The sequence below is a fragment of the Rhinichthys klamathensis genome, unplaced genomic scaffold, assembly GCF_029890125.1.
Source record: "Rhinichthys klamathensis goyatoka isolate OS25496 unplaced genomic scaffold, OSU_Roscu_1.1 h1tg000487l_1, whole genome shotgun sequence".
Classification (NCBI taxonomy): domain Eukaryota; kingdom Metazoa; phylum Chordata; class Actinopteri; order Cypriniformes; family Leuciscidae; genus Rhinichthys; species Rhinichthys klamathensis.
Window position 1 is genome coordinate 3,414,894 of NW_026606974.1, and position 19,414 is coordinate 3,434,307.

Below are 19,414 nucleotides of genomic sequence, written 5' to 3' on the forward strand. Positions count from 1 at the left end.
GGTATTCAAGCAAATGAACAAGACCTTGTTTTTTGATATGTGCATGGATACACATATAACAGAAGTACAGTTGTTTTCATATAAAAAATAACATTTGTGCTAATGTATGTAATACTAAAGTATGTAAACCAATGTAATAACTTGAATCAATTTATTTCAATCTGTTTACATTATGTTATTATTATTAGCATCATCACTTTAAGTGCAATTAAAACAAACAAGGCAATATCAAAACTGTCATGAAAGGAAAACCGTTTATTCATGTTTGAAATTACACATAACTACCACAAGGAAGACTTTTCAGTCCAGGGTGTAGTCTGGTTAGAAAGAAACACGAAACATCTTTAATACATTAGAACCACTGTCACAAATAAATTTTGTATGACTTTTTTTTTTTATCAGTTTCAGAATCACATACGATACAAAAAAAAAAAAGAGAGAAAGAAAGTTGGAACCCTGTCAGACAGGGTTTGAAATGTACAATTCTGAATACTGAAACCTCTATGCATTACAGGTTTTCTTTTTTTTAATCATGGGTTTTTATTTATTAATTTTTTATTTCTTTTTTGCATGAATTAGTAACAAGATGAGCAACATTCAAAATGTTCTTCAGTATTTACAACAGTTTTACTGTTTGGTGTTAATTTTATGATCGTATTTCCCCCTCCCTGTTCCGTCCCCCAAGATCCAGCACAAAATTCCCCTCCAACAGCCACTGTACTCTCCATACTCTCCGTGTTATTTGTATTATTAATATTATGGTTATTTTTTTGCTTTTTTTCTTTTAAAAGTTGCAACAAAGCAACTTAGTTTTCTTAGAAGGTTAAAATATACATTAGATTACATAAAGAGCGAGAGACAGAGAGAGCAAATTTCTTACACGATGGAACCAATCCAAACTAACAAAAGTAAAAAAGTATTTTTAAAAAGACCAAAAAAAAAAAAAAGAATGACAGAAAGTAATAGACAAAAAGCGGTGGTGGTGATTTTGTTGAGAGGTAGTCAGTGAGAGCACTAGAAGCTAAAGAAATGTTTTAAATCTATTGGTTTTCTATGAGTTTCAATGAGGTAATAAAGCTGAGTATTTATTGGTGAGATGTATAAATACTCTCAAGCTATGTCATATACAAGATTGTTTTTGAATGAAAAATTGCCAGAAAAGCATCCAACAAGATGACCCATATTTCCTTTTTAAGTCTTCTACACTTTCTTCAATAATTGTAGTGAACTGAATATTGATAACGTTTTGCGTTTTTAAAAAAAGACATAAATTGCCAGGCATTTAAAAATCACCCCCCAAAATGGAGTGGATTGCCTTTCGTAGGTGGACTTGTTAAGGTCATTGCTAGGTGTGACATTAATACAAAATAAAAAATAAAAAATCAGCAATGAATTCCCGAAGCTGCCTTCTATAGCATTTAGCCCTGTTAAATGCATCGGTTAGCATCATATGAATATACCTTTGTAAGTATCAGTTGTATTCCTGCACTAAAGCTTTGCCGACAGTCGGTTAGAACAATGGAGAGGGGTTATGACCAGTAATTAAAAAAAAAACTAAAAAAAACAGTTTGAGCTTGTACACTTTAAATGATAAAATAAACATATTGGTTTAATAGGATTGGAGAGATTGTTAGTAAAAACTGCAGTGGACTGATGTTACGGCTAAGAAATGTCCAGCTTCCAAAACACTGTGGAAAAGCACTGTGGATGATTCCATTAGGATGTCTCTGGATTAGCTGTGAGAGTTTATTCTGTGTCTCTGATTGGTCAGTCTGTGGTTTTGTAGTTCTGTGATTGGTTATCCACAGCTTGAGAAGGGGCCGTGTCAATGAGGAGATCAGTTCGAGGTATCAGAGTGCACACTACCAGGGCCTTCTGTAGGGGAGATCACAGAGGATGGAGTCGTAGCATCCTGCCATCCCCCATTACCCTAAAAACAAAACACAGGAAAAAAGAGTTGCTATTAATATTGTTGGGGGTAACGAAAAATGAATAAAAACATTGAAATGCCAACTGCAGTAATGAAATATTTTAGATAACACAAATATACTTTATGTAATTAATCTCACTGCCTCAGTGTCTCTGCTGCTGACCTTTGAAGATCCAATTTAACCATACTAATAAGCAAAAATTACTTTAGATAAACAGCACGTTTGTGTTCATTTTTTGTATTATTTTTTTGTTGTTGTTGTTGCTCAAGTAAGAGTGTTAAACATTCTTCTACTGTGTCATTTCACTTTTGGTGTGAAAGGTCCTTTACTTTTTATTTGCGTTACGCAACATTGTAATGCATTACTTTTAAAAGTAACTTTCCCCAATACTGGTTTCGCCACACAACTAATTTTACAGTAAAAGAACATTTACTGTATACTGTATATATATATATAAATGTGTGTGTAAATACAATTTTTAAATATATAAGCCATTTTGTAAATAATCTAATATAAATACAGTAAAAATATATATATGTATTTATATGTACTATGATACCTCCCATAAATCTTGTGCAATTTGCTATGTAAAAGAATACACATTTCCAGTATTCATAAATTCACAGAAGCATGTGTGGCGAGAAGTGCGGGTGTGTTTGTTTGTCTGCTTGCAGTGAAGTGTGTGTCCTAATCCTGGTTTGTACGTGCGAAGCATGCATACATATGCATACTAATGTATTAAGAAATTAATAAGAGAGAGTGTCTCCTCTGATCTACTGTCTGACATGCCGACGGCCATCTTGCCACGTTAAACCCACATTGGCTTCTCCCTCTCTCTCGGTCCCTGCTTCCCTCGCTCTCAGAAAACAAATTCGCATAAATGTTGTGGCCAATGGGAACGATTGCTGAAATCAATGTCTAATCAGATTTCAGCGGTGGGCCGACAGCTTGTCGCTCCATATTTTGATGTCAGTCAAGGGGAGGGAGGCCGGGGCAGGGAGGGGGGAAGCTCGAAGGATGTTGAGTGGAAGTGACGGTGCAGGCCTTTCCTCCACCCTGCTCGCCTGAGTGCTTCTGATTCGATCGCTCATCGGAGACTAGCCTTTGCTGGATATTTCCCCTCCAAAATAACGCTTAAATCCCCCCCACCTAATTCTACCTCTCTTTCTCCATATCACCACAACAGATAGTTAAGGTAAGCCATAGTTCCCAACTGGTAGGTCATGACCTGGAAATCTGTAGCAGATATGTTACGAAAGGGTCGTGGGGCGCAGAAAAAAATACCAAATTATTGTGCTTTTATCATGGGTTTTGGTGAATATTTTAAAATGTTTGGTATCAAAGGCAATGCATCAGAACAAATGCTACAGTATTTAATTTGTAATTATTTTGTAAAGGCGTGTAAAATTAAGCAGATGCCAACCTGAGGAAATGCCCTCATTCTCAAAAATCACAAACAAAACTATGAAAGGAAAAAGAAAATGTGAGACTAGAAATACAGCTTCACTTGCAAATTTGCAATAAGGATAAACATGGTAAAAACTGGCTAAGTAAAACCTAATATATTGTAAAAAAAAAAAAAAAACATTAGTAATGAGATATTTCCATGAGTAATTTGCTTAATATAATCAAATAAAGAATATTAACAATAAACACAGTGAATCATTGGCTTAATAAACATAATAAATTATAAAAATAAACATGGCAAATTAGTGCCTTAATATAATATGAAAAATTATTAAACAATAATAAATGTGGTAAATCATTGGCTTAATATAAATCAATTATAATAACTTATAATAATAATAATAATAATAATAACACGAATATGGTGAATCATTGTCTTTAAGTAAAAAATAATCATTTTTGTTATAATTAATGTGTTGTTTATTACAATGTTCGTTTGATGGAGTTGTCACTTCATGTGAAATCTGGATCCTGAAGAAAAACTGTTGAGAACTACTGCGTGTTTTGCTAATGAGGTGTTTGGTTATCAAAACAATCTGTCTGTGTTTCTATAAAAATCATGGGGAGATGTGTGTGCCTGTGCATGTGTCTGTGTGTGTGTACGGGGAACTGTTCAGTGGTGGAATTAGGATTTTGCTGATTTAGAGTTCCTGGAACAGGTCAATAAATAGATTGTGCTGGTCTCCTCCAGCCACAATGTCTGGACCGATGCTGAAATGCGACCGTTATAAGGAAGTCTGCTGTACCCTGATGACATGGATCACTCGCATTCAGCCTGACACACACAGACACACACACACACACACTTGTTGTAATGATAGAGTGACTTGAGCAGTGGACCAGAGTGAGAGAGTGTGAAAGTGTGGCGTTTGAGTCTGCGAGAGGCTGACACTTCATCTGCACAGCTACAGGCCAAAGAGGCCTCCGAACACACACACACACACACAGACACACAGCCATCTCAGCATTAGCCACAGATACACTGCCACGTTTGGGCCTCACTGCTGTGAAAAATCAAGCATACGTTTTGACTTATGACATTTATCGTCGTGTGCTTTGCTAGAGTTAATTCATGCAAATGGAGCTCTAACAGTCATCAGAAAATACACATATGACAGCTATGCTCTATTAATTACCTCACTGCAAATTATTCCTCCATCTGATTGCATCTGTTTCCCAATAGAAAGTGATTAGTTTTGCTTTTGGAAAGCTCATTTATCTTTTTTGATAATGTACAAGGACCATTTGGACCGATAAATAAGCTGTTTTTGTATTATGAATAAATAATCATCTTTAAGACATGTTTTACTGGCTCATTTGATAATATTACAAAGCCAGAAAAAAGTTTACAAGTTCCTATTTTATCAGCTCAGCAGCCACAGAGGCTTGTCAGTCAGCAGGTTTTTTTTTTTAGATTAAGGCTAACACATCTAAGTTTATATATTTATGAACAGATATAACATCTAAACCTGTGTTTAGCTCAAGGAAGATAAATGTCTGTATTTTACTCTTCTCTCTCTCTCATCAAATAAATGAGTCTTTACTCTGATGGTTTCAGATTACCCAGTGCATGGTGGGGGAAAAAAACATCATATCAAACCTCATCAAGGAAGATAAAATTCATGCCTGCAGAAGGCTGCAGGCAATCATACTTTCATATTTCATCACGTTGATAAGGATATTGCAAATTCTTTGAAGCATTGCAAAACAGGCAAACAGAGGCAAGACGCGCTAGTAAAGGCCTTTTCATCTTACCACGTTATAGGTTACTGTAATAGGAACTGTTTACACAGGCAACAAACTGACTTAATATATTTCTGAATCTCATTTTCCTCACACCACTCCCAAATACTTCAGCCGCTTGAGCTTTTACTGAGCAAAGCATTTATTCCTGCTTTAAAAATGGCCATATTTTCCGCTTTATGCATATTATGGGATAGATACTCCTGTCATCCTCTGAATCATCACTCTGTTGTGGAGTTTGGATTTATGGTGGTTTCTTACTGTCTGATCCTTCTGATTTATGTTATAATAACTATATGTAGTGCATTTACAAGTTTAACAACAGCCTTTCTTAGTAAATGCCAAGCTAAAAACCTGTTGTTTTATGTCTTCTAATCCATAGCACATGATTATGTTTAAAAAACAAACTATAGCAAATTCTTAACAAAAGTAAACTATAGCAAATTCTTGTTATTTTTTGAAGATTTTATTCAGCAAGGATGCATTAAATTGATCAAAAGTGACAGTTAAGAGTTTTTTAAATAGAAAGAACAGCATTTACATTGTTACAAAAACAAATACATTTAGCATTTTACAACTTATACATTTTTATACTGACTGAGACTGTACTTACATTCAAGCCATGTGGACTATACATCGGATTCCCCCCCAGGGCATCATTGTATCCTGCCGTCTGACTGATAACATGGCGCAGGGTATCCACCTGCAGAGCACACAACAGGAAGTCAAGCTTGTCAACATTCTGTGTTTCAGGAATGCATGCAAACATCAACACAGTGATGTATGGTTAAAACAGACAACGGCAATGGTGTTTAAAAAAAATTTGATGGCTTTGTTGTTTACTAAAGGAATCATACTAAATGGAATATGCAGATAAATGGGATACATATGTGGTTCAATGCAACATTTAGGACAACATATGCGTTTCCCCTCTCTATTGCTGTCTGGCTATGATTACTTTATTTCCAAGCCTGAAACATAATAACATAGAAAGAAGGAAGGCATTCATTTTGATTTGGAATTTGCTACAAAACACAATAGTATTCACACATGACAACAGTTGGAGGAGAATACGGTATGTGACAACACACTAACAGAGCATGAGCAAATATCGAGAATCTGATAAATCTTCAATACACATTAACTTCTCTGTTTCTCTCTCCTTCAAATGGTGTTTTTTTTAGCTAATTTTAACATGAGAATGTAATGAGCTTATGTGAACATGGGAAAATGGGGATAATCACAATGAACAGGGGACAGAAAAGGATATAGAGGTTTGGAGGAAAGAACAGTACCATACAACCAATACCAACCCAAGAGCTCAAGTCAGAGCCAAATGCATTCACAACATCAACTACAAAATGGGGTCTGTTCCAGGATCAATATACTAGCATACTGCTGTAAATAATGAGTTTCTATCCAGAAGGACCTCTTATGGGCTGTAATATGGTAATTTGGTTGGGGGTCTAGACTGGAAATGTGAAGGATCCATCCATGTCCAGACAACTTATTAATCTTCCATGACTATAATGAGACTAATTGTTAAGGGGGTTGATCAAATCTGTATCACTGTCTATATGTTGAGGGGGAGGGGGTTGAGTTTTTAATGTGGATGGTAGGCTAGCTGACAGGTCTGCTCTGGTTCACAGCCCCAGTTCCTGTGCGTAGCGCCTACCTGTGACTGCACATTGGCTCCGACTTGTGCCCCTTGGTAAGAATCCCCATTCAGATTCTGCATGCTCATGAACATGTCCCCCGAGTTTGGGAGGTTAAAAGAACCTGACGAACCTAGAAAGGAAAGATGTAAGGAGCTGAATAACGAGAGGATGAGAAAGAGAAAGAGAGGCTATCACAGACTCACACATACACACAATGTGTACAAGGACATACGCGCACCACACACCACGCTAGGAAGTGATGCTCAGAAAGCAAGCAACAAAGGAAAGCAAAAGAAACAAGGGAGAAATGAAAGGATAGGGATGGTGATGGCGGCTAGGTTACAATACATCTCTACAAGGGCACGTGGGGGTCACCAAAAATGCCAAAACAGGGCGGAGGGGAACAGAGATGGTATATGGAATTGGAAGTCTAAGTTTTCCACGGGGGTTCACACCTACTCCTACTCTAGTGGACTAGTTCATACGGGGGATTATATGCCAATGACAAGAAGGACAATAAGAAGCTTATGGAAAAGGCCAGTACCAGTGAACATGTTGGTTAATAGAGTGTTTTTGTTCTCTGCAGAGTCCAGCTGAAATTCTTCATCTTTCATCTGGAATCCTGGGTGCAAGAAAAAGGGGACCCCTTAAAAATTGCTTACCCACAACTCCTCAGGGTCTATGCTATGTCCATATCACAGTCAAATATTCTGCTTATTATGTCTGAAGAGCATCAGTTTAAGAAATACTGCATCATTCTGCTAATCAAATATTGATTATTATTCCATACTGTACATTTCTTTAAGAGAGTAACATGCTCCGAGCAAGATGTTTCTATAAATTTACAACAGGGGCAACACTGTCACATTTATGGATAAGAAGGGAGTAAAGTGGGTGAGGATTATCTCTTCTATACCCACCAACACCACTACCCTCCCACCCTTCAATACTTCAAACATATTCAGCATGTGCAACCCGCTCACACAGTTTCTGCTTGACTTTACTCGTCTCGTTCAGCATGTATAGTCTCAGAGGCAGGAGAGTGAGGCTTATCCCCCAGGCTGGGACCTCTCACTGTCACAGCAGCCAACCAGCGTGCCAGAGGGAGCAGAGGTTCAGAAGGGACCAAGCTGAGATAGGGTACAGCTGGTTGGTTTTTGGGGGCTCGTCCGGGATCGGTGCAAGCTTACCAGAGTTAGGTGTGGTGGGTGAGTTGGTCTGACTATTCTGGACGGCGGCAGCTGCTGCGTGCGCGGCAGTCACAGCTGTCTTAGCGGCGTACAGGTTGGCCTCCTCCTGGAACTTGCCAATGTTTTTTTTGTAGCGGATCCTCTTGTTGCCGAACCAGTTGGATACCTGAGGGAAAGATGGAAAGCAAAAAAAGAGGGGAAAAAAGAGGAGGGGGCGTCAGACGTCAATGCAGACGAGGCACTGTGCACTGAGCAGAGTGATTGTTTCAAGATGTCATGTTTGGGTCCATCAAGTCCACAGTCCCCAGCCTCCCACAGTAATATCCGCTGGGCATGCAGACTAATTAAGCGATTATCAGACAGGGCTTGTGCGTTATTGCGGATGGAGGCGTGACATGCTCTCTGTTTGTCTCTAGACAAAACCAACACACATGGGGCTGCTCGTCTTGTGGCAAAATTAGGATCAGTGTTGTGCTTATGGGATCAGGTAGCTAATGCCAAACTTTCCCTGAGATCTTGCTAAAATAGTTTGTTCTTCTCCTTGACCCCATTTAATAAATAAAAACATTCTTAATAATTGTTTTAACATAAATCTTTCTTTTGTTTTTACTTTTACTAGCTTTCTTTAAAGGTAACTTGGAAACATTCGTTGCCTTGATTTTCAAAGGCAAGGCTTTTATGCATCTTAATAACACTAATGTTCTTTTCTTTTGCATAAAACCACTTTTGTGCTCTTGCCTGAAGACAAATAATAGACATAATAACCACAACTCACATAGTACACCTAAAAGCAGCCACACCGCCTCAACCCAATACATTAATAATTACAATAATGCTAATTCTACTAAAAACAGCAGCCAGAAAACAATATGATCTGGGTCACATGGGGGGTGGTAGATGTGCAAATGCTAGCACTGCATAATTGTGGAATAATAAAGAGATTAAGGGTTGTTTCTTAATAGCCCTATAAATTACGGTGGCCTGTCGCCGTAGCGATCTCTCCTGCCGTATTCCAGCTCTGGCTGGACTGGAGGACCAGAGAGCCTCAGCCCCTTAATGATGCTTTATTTAATTTCCACCTCTCTGCTTCCATTTTAATATCTCCAGCAGCCCGAGCCACACTATGCTACAGCCGCTGAATTTACATGACATCAGATCATTTCTACCCCCACCATGCCTCTGCGCTTCTAAATCTTTAATATCTAGGCAATTAAAATTAATGACCATTCAGCTGAAGCCACCACCGTTGGCAGGCTTTTGCCTTAACATCAATTGTTTGATGGGTTTACCTAGAGGTTAAACTAACAAGCAAGGTTTAATTGGAAGCAATGAAAGCACTAGCCGTCATCCTTTTTACTTAACCTGCTTATGAAGCAGTTTAAGGCCATGGAAAAAAGGCACACAGAGTCTCCCTAAACTTTTCCTTTAGCTGTTCCTAACCCTAACGTTTCATATTTTAACAAAACAACACATAACTAATTTAAATGGTTGTTCTCTCTATTGCTGTATTTTTTTGCCTTTAGATGAGTCAATAACAAATAAGGATGTCCGAGAGGTTTAAAATAAGAATTTCTTTTAAATGTAATCTTTGTATTCATACATTACATTTTTTTATTTCACTTGACAAAAATGTTTAAATACGAATATTTTGCCTCACTGCATATTTGGTCATATTTATGTGAGAACACCCTAGACTAGAGATGCAGTAGACTTCTATGCCTGGAACCCAATACCTGGTTTATTTGCTTTAAACCAATGGAGAGAAAAGCCTGTGTGGGTGTAGTAAATAATTCACCACTACTCCCTCCCCAAGCTTGGGTCAATACACCACTAGTGTCACTGAAATGGGATGGATGATCTTACCAAGGTCTCAATACCTCCCGATTTATACTGCTTCTCTTGCTGAGAGTGGAGCTTAAATGGAGACTCAGACTTCTGGCTTCATCTCTCTCACACACACACACACGCACAAATGCACACACGCACAGACACATGCACAGACACACACACACATACACACAATTCCTGTCATTGGCGGTTGCAGTGGCCAGGGCTGCTGATATTATCAATAATGAAGCGGTCTGCCTCAGGTTAAAGTGTTAACTATTAATGCAGAGCTCTGCTACATGTATAATGAGCTGAAATATTGATAAGTGTCGTTCGTTTGAACCACAGGAAGATCGAAGCGGAAGAACAGCACTTAATTGGGTGATGGGCACCACACTTTGTGCTCACTCATTTGCAGGGTGCATGTTATCACCTCAGACTCAGTGCCTAAAATCATAGTAGTTATGAAAACTCTTTAAAAAAAAAAGCATCATGTGACCCAGTATGCCATGATGCTCATTTAGAAGGCAGAACATCACACATGCACACAGATCGTGCCCAGATAATGAGATTGATTCTGTGCACTGAGTGAAGTGGTGCCTGATAAAGGCGACTAAATTTCATCAACAATACCATTAACACCACACATCACTTCTAATCAGCATATGTTTATCAGATACAAGGAAAAAGGCAAAGCAGGCAGTCTCTGGGATGTACATGTTCTAGAATTTGTTACAACAAGAGTGAAAAAAATGTTACTACCTTAGAAATGTAAATATATATATAAAAAAAAAAATTTAAACACGCCGCAACATTTTTACCAATTTCTTTAAATTAAAAATATAATCTTTAACACTAAAATTGAAAAGGACAGAAATTTAAACACGCCGCAACATTTTTACCAATTTCTTTAAATTAAAAATATAATCTTTAACACTAAAATTGAAAAGCAAAATCCTCCAGCATATTATTCATTTAATGAAATATATTTCCAAATATATATACAAAAGGTTAAGTTCCTGAACATATGCAGAACACACTTATTAAATACGATGTGGGGTAAATGTCTATCACAGATATGTCAAAATATACAATGACAAGACATAACACAATCAAAAGGGACATACTTTTAGAAGTTTGACAATCGAGTGAAATTCTCTAGGGAAGAGTGAAGGGGGTGTATATATTTATATTACATAAATACTGTCTGATATTTAGTTTGATTACTGAGCACTCCAACTACAGTCCCATTCGACACTTGTTCAGTGTGCAGATTGTTTGTCACTAAGTGCAGAAAAAGGTAGACTTTTGGGGAACAGAGTGCTGAGTATATCTAAACATGTTCTAAGGTATTAGTGAACACACATAAAGGGGTGACAGAATAAAGGAAAAATCAACAATAAAGTAAAACAAATGGCACAAAAAAAGTGGAGCAGGAGAAGTCATGACATACCTGTGCCACTGTGATGGTGGTTCCCACCCCCTGAAGGCAAAAAAGAATGGCTTTTACAGGATCTGACTCTGAACAACCCTCCATAAGCCCCTCCCCACAGAGAAAAAATAAACATTTATTACATCACAGAGTATGCAAATATGCTCTAAGACCAATAGGTTAACAGTACACATTTTCCTTGACCACCTCTGTGACAATTTGAAAAAAGGAAAAGAGTTTTGTCTGTGGGGAGATGGGTGTGGGTGGGTACTCTTGCCTTCAGGTGGATACTGAATTTCGCTATTAGAGTGGGAAAACACTATACTCTTAATTGCTTTGCGATAATGAATCACACTGTGCGACTAAAAGTTTTGTCCTTCTTCTTTCTCTCCTACAACACATACACTCACATGCACACACATTTACTCTAAAACACAATGACTGACACAGATCACCACAAACTGTGGCATCCATCCACAACAGGGTACACGCTGTGTCTTCAGGCCCTGCATGAGACTCAGCTCAGTGGAAGTATCAGACTGATGTGTTAGAGCAAACAGGTATGCATGCTTAGACAGTGACGAGAGAAAAGAAGAGGACAATGAGAGACAGTGCGCTGAAGAGCCTTTCTGGTGTGATCAATCTTGGCCCTGTCCCAAATGGCACCCATAGCCCTCGCGATCCTCCTCCGAGTCCAAACTCTGCCGCATGGGCTGCTGGGTAACATTCAAGGATGCATAGCTGCTGCAAAGTGGGTGAATGGGTAGGTTTGGGAACCTAAAAATGACAAACTGGACACCATACGAGTAAAGGTCAAGAGACCATAGGTCCACATTAAGAGCACCATTTGAGACAGGGCCTTTGTTTGCCTCATCTGACCTAGCCTTGCCAATTAGCTGCTGTTAACCTAGATTATGGTACTACCCTGCTGACAAAAAACAGCTTAAAATAGCCTAAGATATTTTGATGGTCTCAAAGCCTGTCAAGCTGTTCTGTTGGCTGATTTTAGAGGGGACTTGGGAACTTTTCAGCTGGTCAGGCTAGGAGACCAACTGGCCAACCATGTAAAGCAGCTGAGCACCACCTTAGCCAGGATGGGAGACCAGCTAGACCAGGGGTTTTCAACCCTGCTCCTGGAGACTAACTGTCCTTCAGAGTTTAGCTCCAACATTAAGCCATAGATACACAAGACTTTGAGCAAAATTTCTATAGACACTGCAGCGGTCATTTGATGTCACACTCTGTAGCATTTTTAAAGAAAAAACACAATTTAACATATTATACATCCAAAATGTAAACAATATGCAGTCTCCTCCACTTTACTGCAACTCTTCAATCCTGCAGATTTAAAGTTTGCGTTCTTTTAAATGAGCTAAGAGTTCAGTCTTCTATCATATCAGTCTTCTATTGGTCACACGTCTTCACGTCATACGAATTCGCAGAGCAGAATTCACCAAACTTGAATTTTGGAAAGCATTTCCTGTCTCCTGCATTAGTATGTGAATAAACAGAAGTCAATGAAACGAAAAGTGTAGTGTGACCACCCCTTAAATCAAACAAATGAACCATCTAATCAAGGTCTTCAGGATCAATTGAAAATTTGAGGCATATGTGTTGGAGCAGGTTGGAACTAAACTCTATGGGTCTCCAAGAGCAGGGTTTAAGATCCCTGTGCTAGACCAGCCGAAGACTAGCTTAGCCAGGTTGAAGGACAATCTTAAACAAACTAAGACCAGGATAGACCTGCAAAATAGCTTAAACTGTTTTAAAATGCTTCTTTTTTTTTTACAGAGATGACATTTACCTAATTAAACCCTGGGCATGGTGACTTTAAGTCTTCAGGCTTTGATCTGTCATTATTCATTCTTTCCAGACTATCCAACAAAAATGGGGCATGTGCTACATGGAAGGGTGGTGTCGTCTCACCTGGGATACTGTTATGCTGCATTTCTTAGCCAGCTCCTCTTTGGCCTCTTCACTGGGGTAAGGGTTACTAAGATGCGAGTAAAAATACTCGTTCAGGATCTCGGTCGCCTGCTTGCTGAAGTTCCGCCGTTTCCGTCTGCCGTTGGACAAGCGGGGGGAAAACAAGTGGAGGAAGGCAATTAGAGAAACTCAAATAAAACCATGTGTGATGGCCAAACTCATAATGAACTGCTGGCAGGAAATGAAGTCAGGAAGGCTATTATCGGAATACATATGTAGACACACAAATGGAGAGTTGTTACGTTATCGGTTGAGCTCTAAGCGAAGCGTGAAATGTTCAGTGTTTAGAGCAGCGAGCTTTCCCTCTCTCTTTCTCCCTCTCTTGTGCTTTCTTTCACTCTGATGGGGGCGTTTAGAGTTGCTCAAGCATTCCCAGTCAGAGCTGTATCTTGGGACATTAGGGAAATCAGGCCATGGCCAGCTGAACACTGTTCCTCAAGTACAGGGGCAGGGCCTGATGGAGTTGCACTTACCGCCACTCACTGCGACCCACCCCGCCACAGTTAAGCGCTGGCTTCTTTCTCTCGCCTTGTTTAATGCCTTTCACACGAGTGGCCGGCCAAATGATTGTGCTTCCGCTTCACTTGAGCGTTCTCCTCGAGACCTCATCCGTTCTTTTCTCCTGTTCACTGCATCATTTCTCTCCCCTCTATGCCTCTCCAGATCTCCTCTACCAACTGTTTGTGATTACAGTAATCTAGACCACCTGCCGATGACCTCCTACCCACCAAATGCAAATGACTTCATTTCCACTCTATAAAACTCTTAACTGCTTTCAGGTGCTTAGTATGACTGTGTTTAGTGGATGGCCTCTAGGCTCTAAAACCCTTGTCTTGGCAGTACCACATCTTAACCTCTAATGGTTGAATAATGTTGAATGTGTTATTGTGCTCGACTGATAACAGGTGCATGAACCCTGTTTGCACAGATTATAGGTCAAATTAACTCAAAATTGAGCTAAAAACTATTCCTACTTCAAGTAACAATGGCACCTTAACACTTATGTTAAGTTGTACTTAAGTACTGTACAACTTAAATTCAGACATTTTTAAGAATGTCTGAATTATGTAAATAAAACATGGCATCTGCAGACAAATGATGCTAGAGATTTTTTTCAGAGCTAACTTCACCTTCTAAGCCATTACTGTAAAATAACTGATCCAAAGTTTCTCTTAATGGAATTATGAATCTTCTATCCTCATTTTGAACAACTTTTTGTCCTTTTTTTTGAAGAAATAGTTATTTTTCTTTAAAATAAATATCACTTGGTTTGATATTTTGTTATATAATGAAATTACATTTATACATTTGTTAAGTCTGCTTGAAGGTGCAGTCACATTAGTGAAATGAAGCACCGCCGACACAGAAGTCTCTTTAAGACAATGGGCAAAATCTGATTGGGGAACTTTTTTTGCCCGCACATGAAATGTCCAATTGCACAGATTTCCTTTTAATATGACTGGATTGACCTCAAAAATTTCACTAAACAACGATAAATGTGACCACACCCTAAATACATTTGGGGCCATCATATTTGATGGTTAACTTGAAATCATATTCTCTAATCGTCACTTTCTTGCATATAGCAGAGGATGGATTCTTTCAGATACAACTGAGAATCATTTGTAATTACTTGTCCTATAATGTGGACAAATCACACATATGGATACTAACCTGGCATCAAGGAAGCGGGACCTCAAGATCATGACGGCCTCACAGGTGCTCTGTTTAAGCTGCATTTGGATGGAGCTGAATTTGCGATGGATGATGCTGACCATGCGCTCGATCTCTTTGGGCGAGATGGGTCGTGTGCGAGACTGCTCCCTCAACAGGTTCATGACGTGGGTGGTGAACTCATTACATGCCTGTGGAGAAATACATTTTTGATCTGAGAACACAGAGGGAGTAGGTGTAAAATGCATTACGCAAAACTAAATTACTCTGAAGTCTTTAGGACACGCTACTGAGACTAAATGTAATAAATTATTTCTGAATATACAATTCTGTCATTATGTTCTCACCTAACATCCCAAAAAACATCCTAGAGATTGACACTCTTTTTAAAATCATTATATTCTCTCAGCACAGTGACAGAAATGCTCTTTGACGTTATTCGGCAGAAGAAGCACATCAGTTCAACTGCATTCGTTTGAAGCTCTCTGGAGCAGCAATCAGCAATTTTTGAAGCAAGTTCAAAGCTGCCGCTCTTGAAAGCACGGAAAAAACACTATCCACACTGTTTGTAGTGCTGCTGAGGACTTGAACGGCTTAATAGGTGAAGTCATCTATGAATGCAAATGCCGATTTGCAATTTGGCACTTGCCCAGCGCCGTAGAATTTAAACAGCTTTTCGTTAAAGCAGTGGTTCATACATGATTAATTAGAATAACTCATTTAGGTAGTGCACACTTTAGCTCATTACTCGGAGTAAAATTTGTTAAGTATTTACATTTAGATTATTAAAATGGGGAACACCCTTAAGAAAGATGCATTTACTCTGGGTGAAAGGGTTGAGCAACCTTATTCACATGCTCCCTTTTTAAACGCTTGCAAGTTAATCAGACTAATTGAGCCTATTGGCCGGCTAAGCCATCAGCTAAACAACTTCCATAGCATTTTAAGAGGATTGTTATTTACAAATAAAAGTGTTCTCTCAACCATTCTTAATTGTTTTCTGTGAAAAGTACAACAGTAGCAGGGTCAATGACAAAAAAGAGTGACCACGATAAAGAAAAGGAAAAACCTAGTAAAATCTAAAACACAAGTTCTTAGAAATATACTCATTGTATTCATGTTGGTTTTACTGTATATGGTTTGAAACAAAAGTTTGAATTTAATGAATGAAAATGTCATGGGCTGTAACTATCAAGTAAAAAGCAATAAGATACATGAATATTCTTACATAAATACATGGCTGTACAATAGGGTTGTCACAATACCAAAATCCCAGAAGTCGGTACCAATCCCATTAAAATTTGGCGGTTCTCCGTACCAATTTCGGTACCACAGCAAAATCTGTTGGAACTATTTAACTATTTGAAACTATTTGAATAAAATAAAAAATAAAATAAAAAAATTCAATGAGTTTATTATTTATGATGGTAATCATTATAAGTAAATAATACATATAAACATTTGAAGGACACATGCTGTTAGGGTTATATGTCTGTCAATTTCTTCAAGTTAAACCAAACTTTTATTTTGACAGGTTGCAGTGAAGACCTTTGAGTTTCTGTGGGTGTATGATATGATGATAGTTTTTTCTCAAATGGAACGGTAAAATGATCATGAAGTGAATCAGACCCAGAGCGGCTCTGGAGATGAAGTTAGTTCATGCATTCATGTCCTCATATAGTGAGGTGGAAGAGGCTGATGACACAGCGGACGTCACGCGTGCTTCGGTGTGTGTCTGTGTGTGTGGTAATTGAAACCACGGGTCTGCTCCATTCACACAGAGATGCGCAGAACATCCAGGATTCATATTTAAATAGTATTTTTTTGGTCAGTTAGTCTGGAGTCCTGCGCTTAGATAAACACAGAAACGACTGAAAGCAGCCGCCTGTCAGCGGGTACCGAATATATCCAGTACTCTGTACAACCTGTAGCTGCTTCACTGTAAAGCTGCTTTGAAACAATCTGTATTGTAAAAAGCGCTATATAAATGAAGGTGACTTGACTACCGGTACTACAGAAATGCTGGTATCGTCACATTTTCACTTGGTACCGAATTACCGGTACTTTTGACAACCCTATGTGAGTCATTAAAAAAAAAAAGGATAGATCTGGGCAAAATAAGCATCATGTCATTGACCCAGGGACAATAGAATATTTATACAGCTATTACTTAAAGACCCACTCCGATGAAAATAATGTTTTTCTAGGTGTTAACATGTTCTCGTGGCATTTTTCTGATGTTAGAGGACATATCTTGAGAAAAATAAGCTCAAAGTTGTATTTCTGAGTATTTCTACATTCAAATGGCTGTGAATCAGTAGCAGACGCTAAAATGCCGGCTAAAATAGACTGGAGTTGTGACGTAGTAACTCCACTGGGCGTCTCCACACGCGACGCCTTGGAGTTAAACAATGATCGGTGATCGGTGATAACTTTGATTAACTTCGGATAATAATAATTAACGTGTATATAATACTGTTGCCCCACCGGTATTGGGGGTGTAAGCTAGCGGGAGAGACAGAGCTCTCAGCAACGGGCAGGGGGAGGGTCGTCTCCGTGCCAACGGCTCCGCCTACAACGCAGAGGCGAATTGCTAATGAGCTACTGCCGCTCTGCTGAAGCGAAGTCCCAGAAAACGGCACAGGTTTTGTGATTTTGGCTAAAAATGGCATAATCATAATTTAAAGACCACTGGGAATGTTTAAAAATAGCTCAAAATATGATCGGAGTGGGACTTTAAATTTTTCTAGACGTCTCTTCAAAACATCCAGCATGTTAACTATATTGTATCTCAAAGAAGAAAAAAAAGATTGAAAGGCCATCGTTCAACTTGGCCTTGATTATGAGGAAAATAACTAAAGCGCTGAATCAAAAATTAATGTCAGCTCCATTAAAGAATCAATACATGACCTCAATGAAGCAGCCAGTCCTGCATAGCGACACTCTCAAATGCACTATGCAATCAGAGGCTGCTCTCCACACTGTAACTAAAAGCGTCTGCTCAATATTTATAAGAGGATGTCTAGACTACCGCTGTTCAGGGGTCAGGTAAGTTGAAGATGTCCTAATGCCTGAATACCACCATAAATCACATCTGCTCTCAGTTGTAATCATGATAGACAGGACTGTAAAATGCTAAATGCTTGCTCAGGTTTAGACCTCTGACACCTTCAGTTCAGATGAAGGCCTCCAGGTCTCCCTTTAAACCTGTCATTAAGCTTCAGTGGAAAACATCTATTCAGACAGAACAGCAAGCTGGGATTATTCACACTCATAGGATCAATGCAAATGTGTGAATACAGATAAAAAGTTATTTTGTATTATTCTTGGCTCTGTACCATACAATCAGATAGGGCTTCGTAACAACTAGGTAGCTGTTTTCGATGCTTACAAGCCTGGAAAAGGTTTTAGGCTTGAGTTATATGTACATGAGTAAATATTTCTCTCTTTTTTTGGGGGAGAAACTTATAGAGAAGTCATACAGGACCTTCAGACAGAAAATATACATTGCAAGCTGATAATGCCTTATTGGACTATAGTGTGTACTGACATTCACCTGTTCATATTTCTCCAGCTCGGTGTGGTAGATCTGTCTGATCTGGGAGAGTTTGGCCCTGTAGTCAGAGTGCTCGATGGAGTTGTCAGTGGGACTGCCGGCCGCTGCTGCCGCCGCTGCCGCCGCCGCCGATCCTCCGCCCTTCTCCGGTCCTGACACACCCTCCGCCAGAAGCATGTTGTCAAGACGCATCAGCTGTGGATCGGGTGGGTCCTCTTCCTGAGCCCCGCGGATACTTAGACCTGATAAACAAAAACAAGAGATTGGTCAGTGACATGACGAGGTAGAAGTGAGCCCACAATGGCTTTTTTTCAATATTCTTAAATCAATTTATCATAAAGAGGTATGACTTTCTTTCTTCTGTTTTTCTTCATCGATTTGAAGTCAGTTGGGCCCAAAACACCATTGGACCCTATTGACAGCTTATGTTTTGAACAAGTATAAAAGCCAGAGGTTTGGAACAACAAATGATGAGTTTTTGCATTTTTGGCTGAACTATCCCCTTAAGCACATGATCACTATGGGCCCTTTGTGGGCGGTCCTTGGGCGCTGTTGCTATTTTACCGGCGGGATAAATGACTCTTGTGCCCGATGCAAGTTTAAAAGGGGTTGGTCTGAAATAGCTTCATTATTCATAGGTGTGGTTTGGGCGTAACGTGAAATAAACCAATCAGAGCGTCATCCAACATACCCTTTAAGAGCAGGTGCGCATGTTGCATGGCGGATTGTTATTATTATGGCGGATTTACCAGGTGCGCGCCAGGAGCGGTTCACAGCCGAGGAGACCGACGTTCTTGTCAGGGCAGTGAAAGACAGAGAAGTGATGTTGTATGGGGATGGGAGATTTTTTTTTTCATGGTTCTTGACGGACAAACTAATTTGTCAGTTGTCCTTATATACATATGTGTCTTGCCACTATTGGGCAAACAGGTCTGATCCGTCATTACTAC

At 39.1% G+C, this 19,414-nt stretch overlaps 1 protein-coding gene across 1 annotated transcript; it reads right to left on the reverse strand.

The window, feature by feature from the left end:
• Positions 1-235: 235 nt before the first annotated feature.
• On the reverse strand, positions 236-18,730 carry pbx3b (pre-B-cell leukemia homeobox 3b). The gene is made up of 9 exons (XM_056237468.1): positions 18,465-18,730; positions 14,909-15,099; positions 13,175-13,310; positions 11,270-11,299; positions 7,990-8,155; positions 7,344-7,421; positions 6,817-6,929; positions 5,755-5,844; positions 236-1,930 (listed from the first exon to the last, which is right to left on the reverse strand). Exons 1-9 carry the CDS (start codon positions 18,654-18,656, stop codon positions 1,838-1,840), a joined length of 1,089 nt encoding a protein of 362 aa, XP_056093443.1. The 5' UTR covers positions 18,657-18,730; the 3' UTR covers positions 236-1,837.
• Between the last annotated feature and the right edge of the window lie 684 nt (positions 18,731-19,414).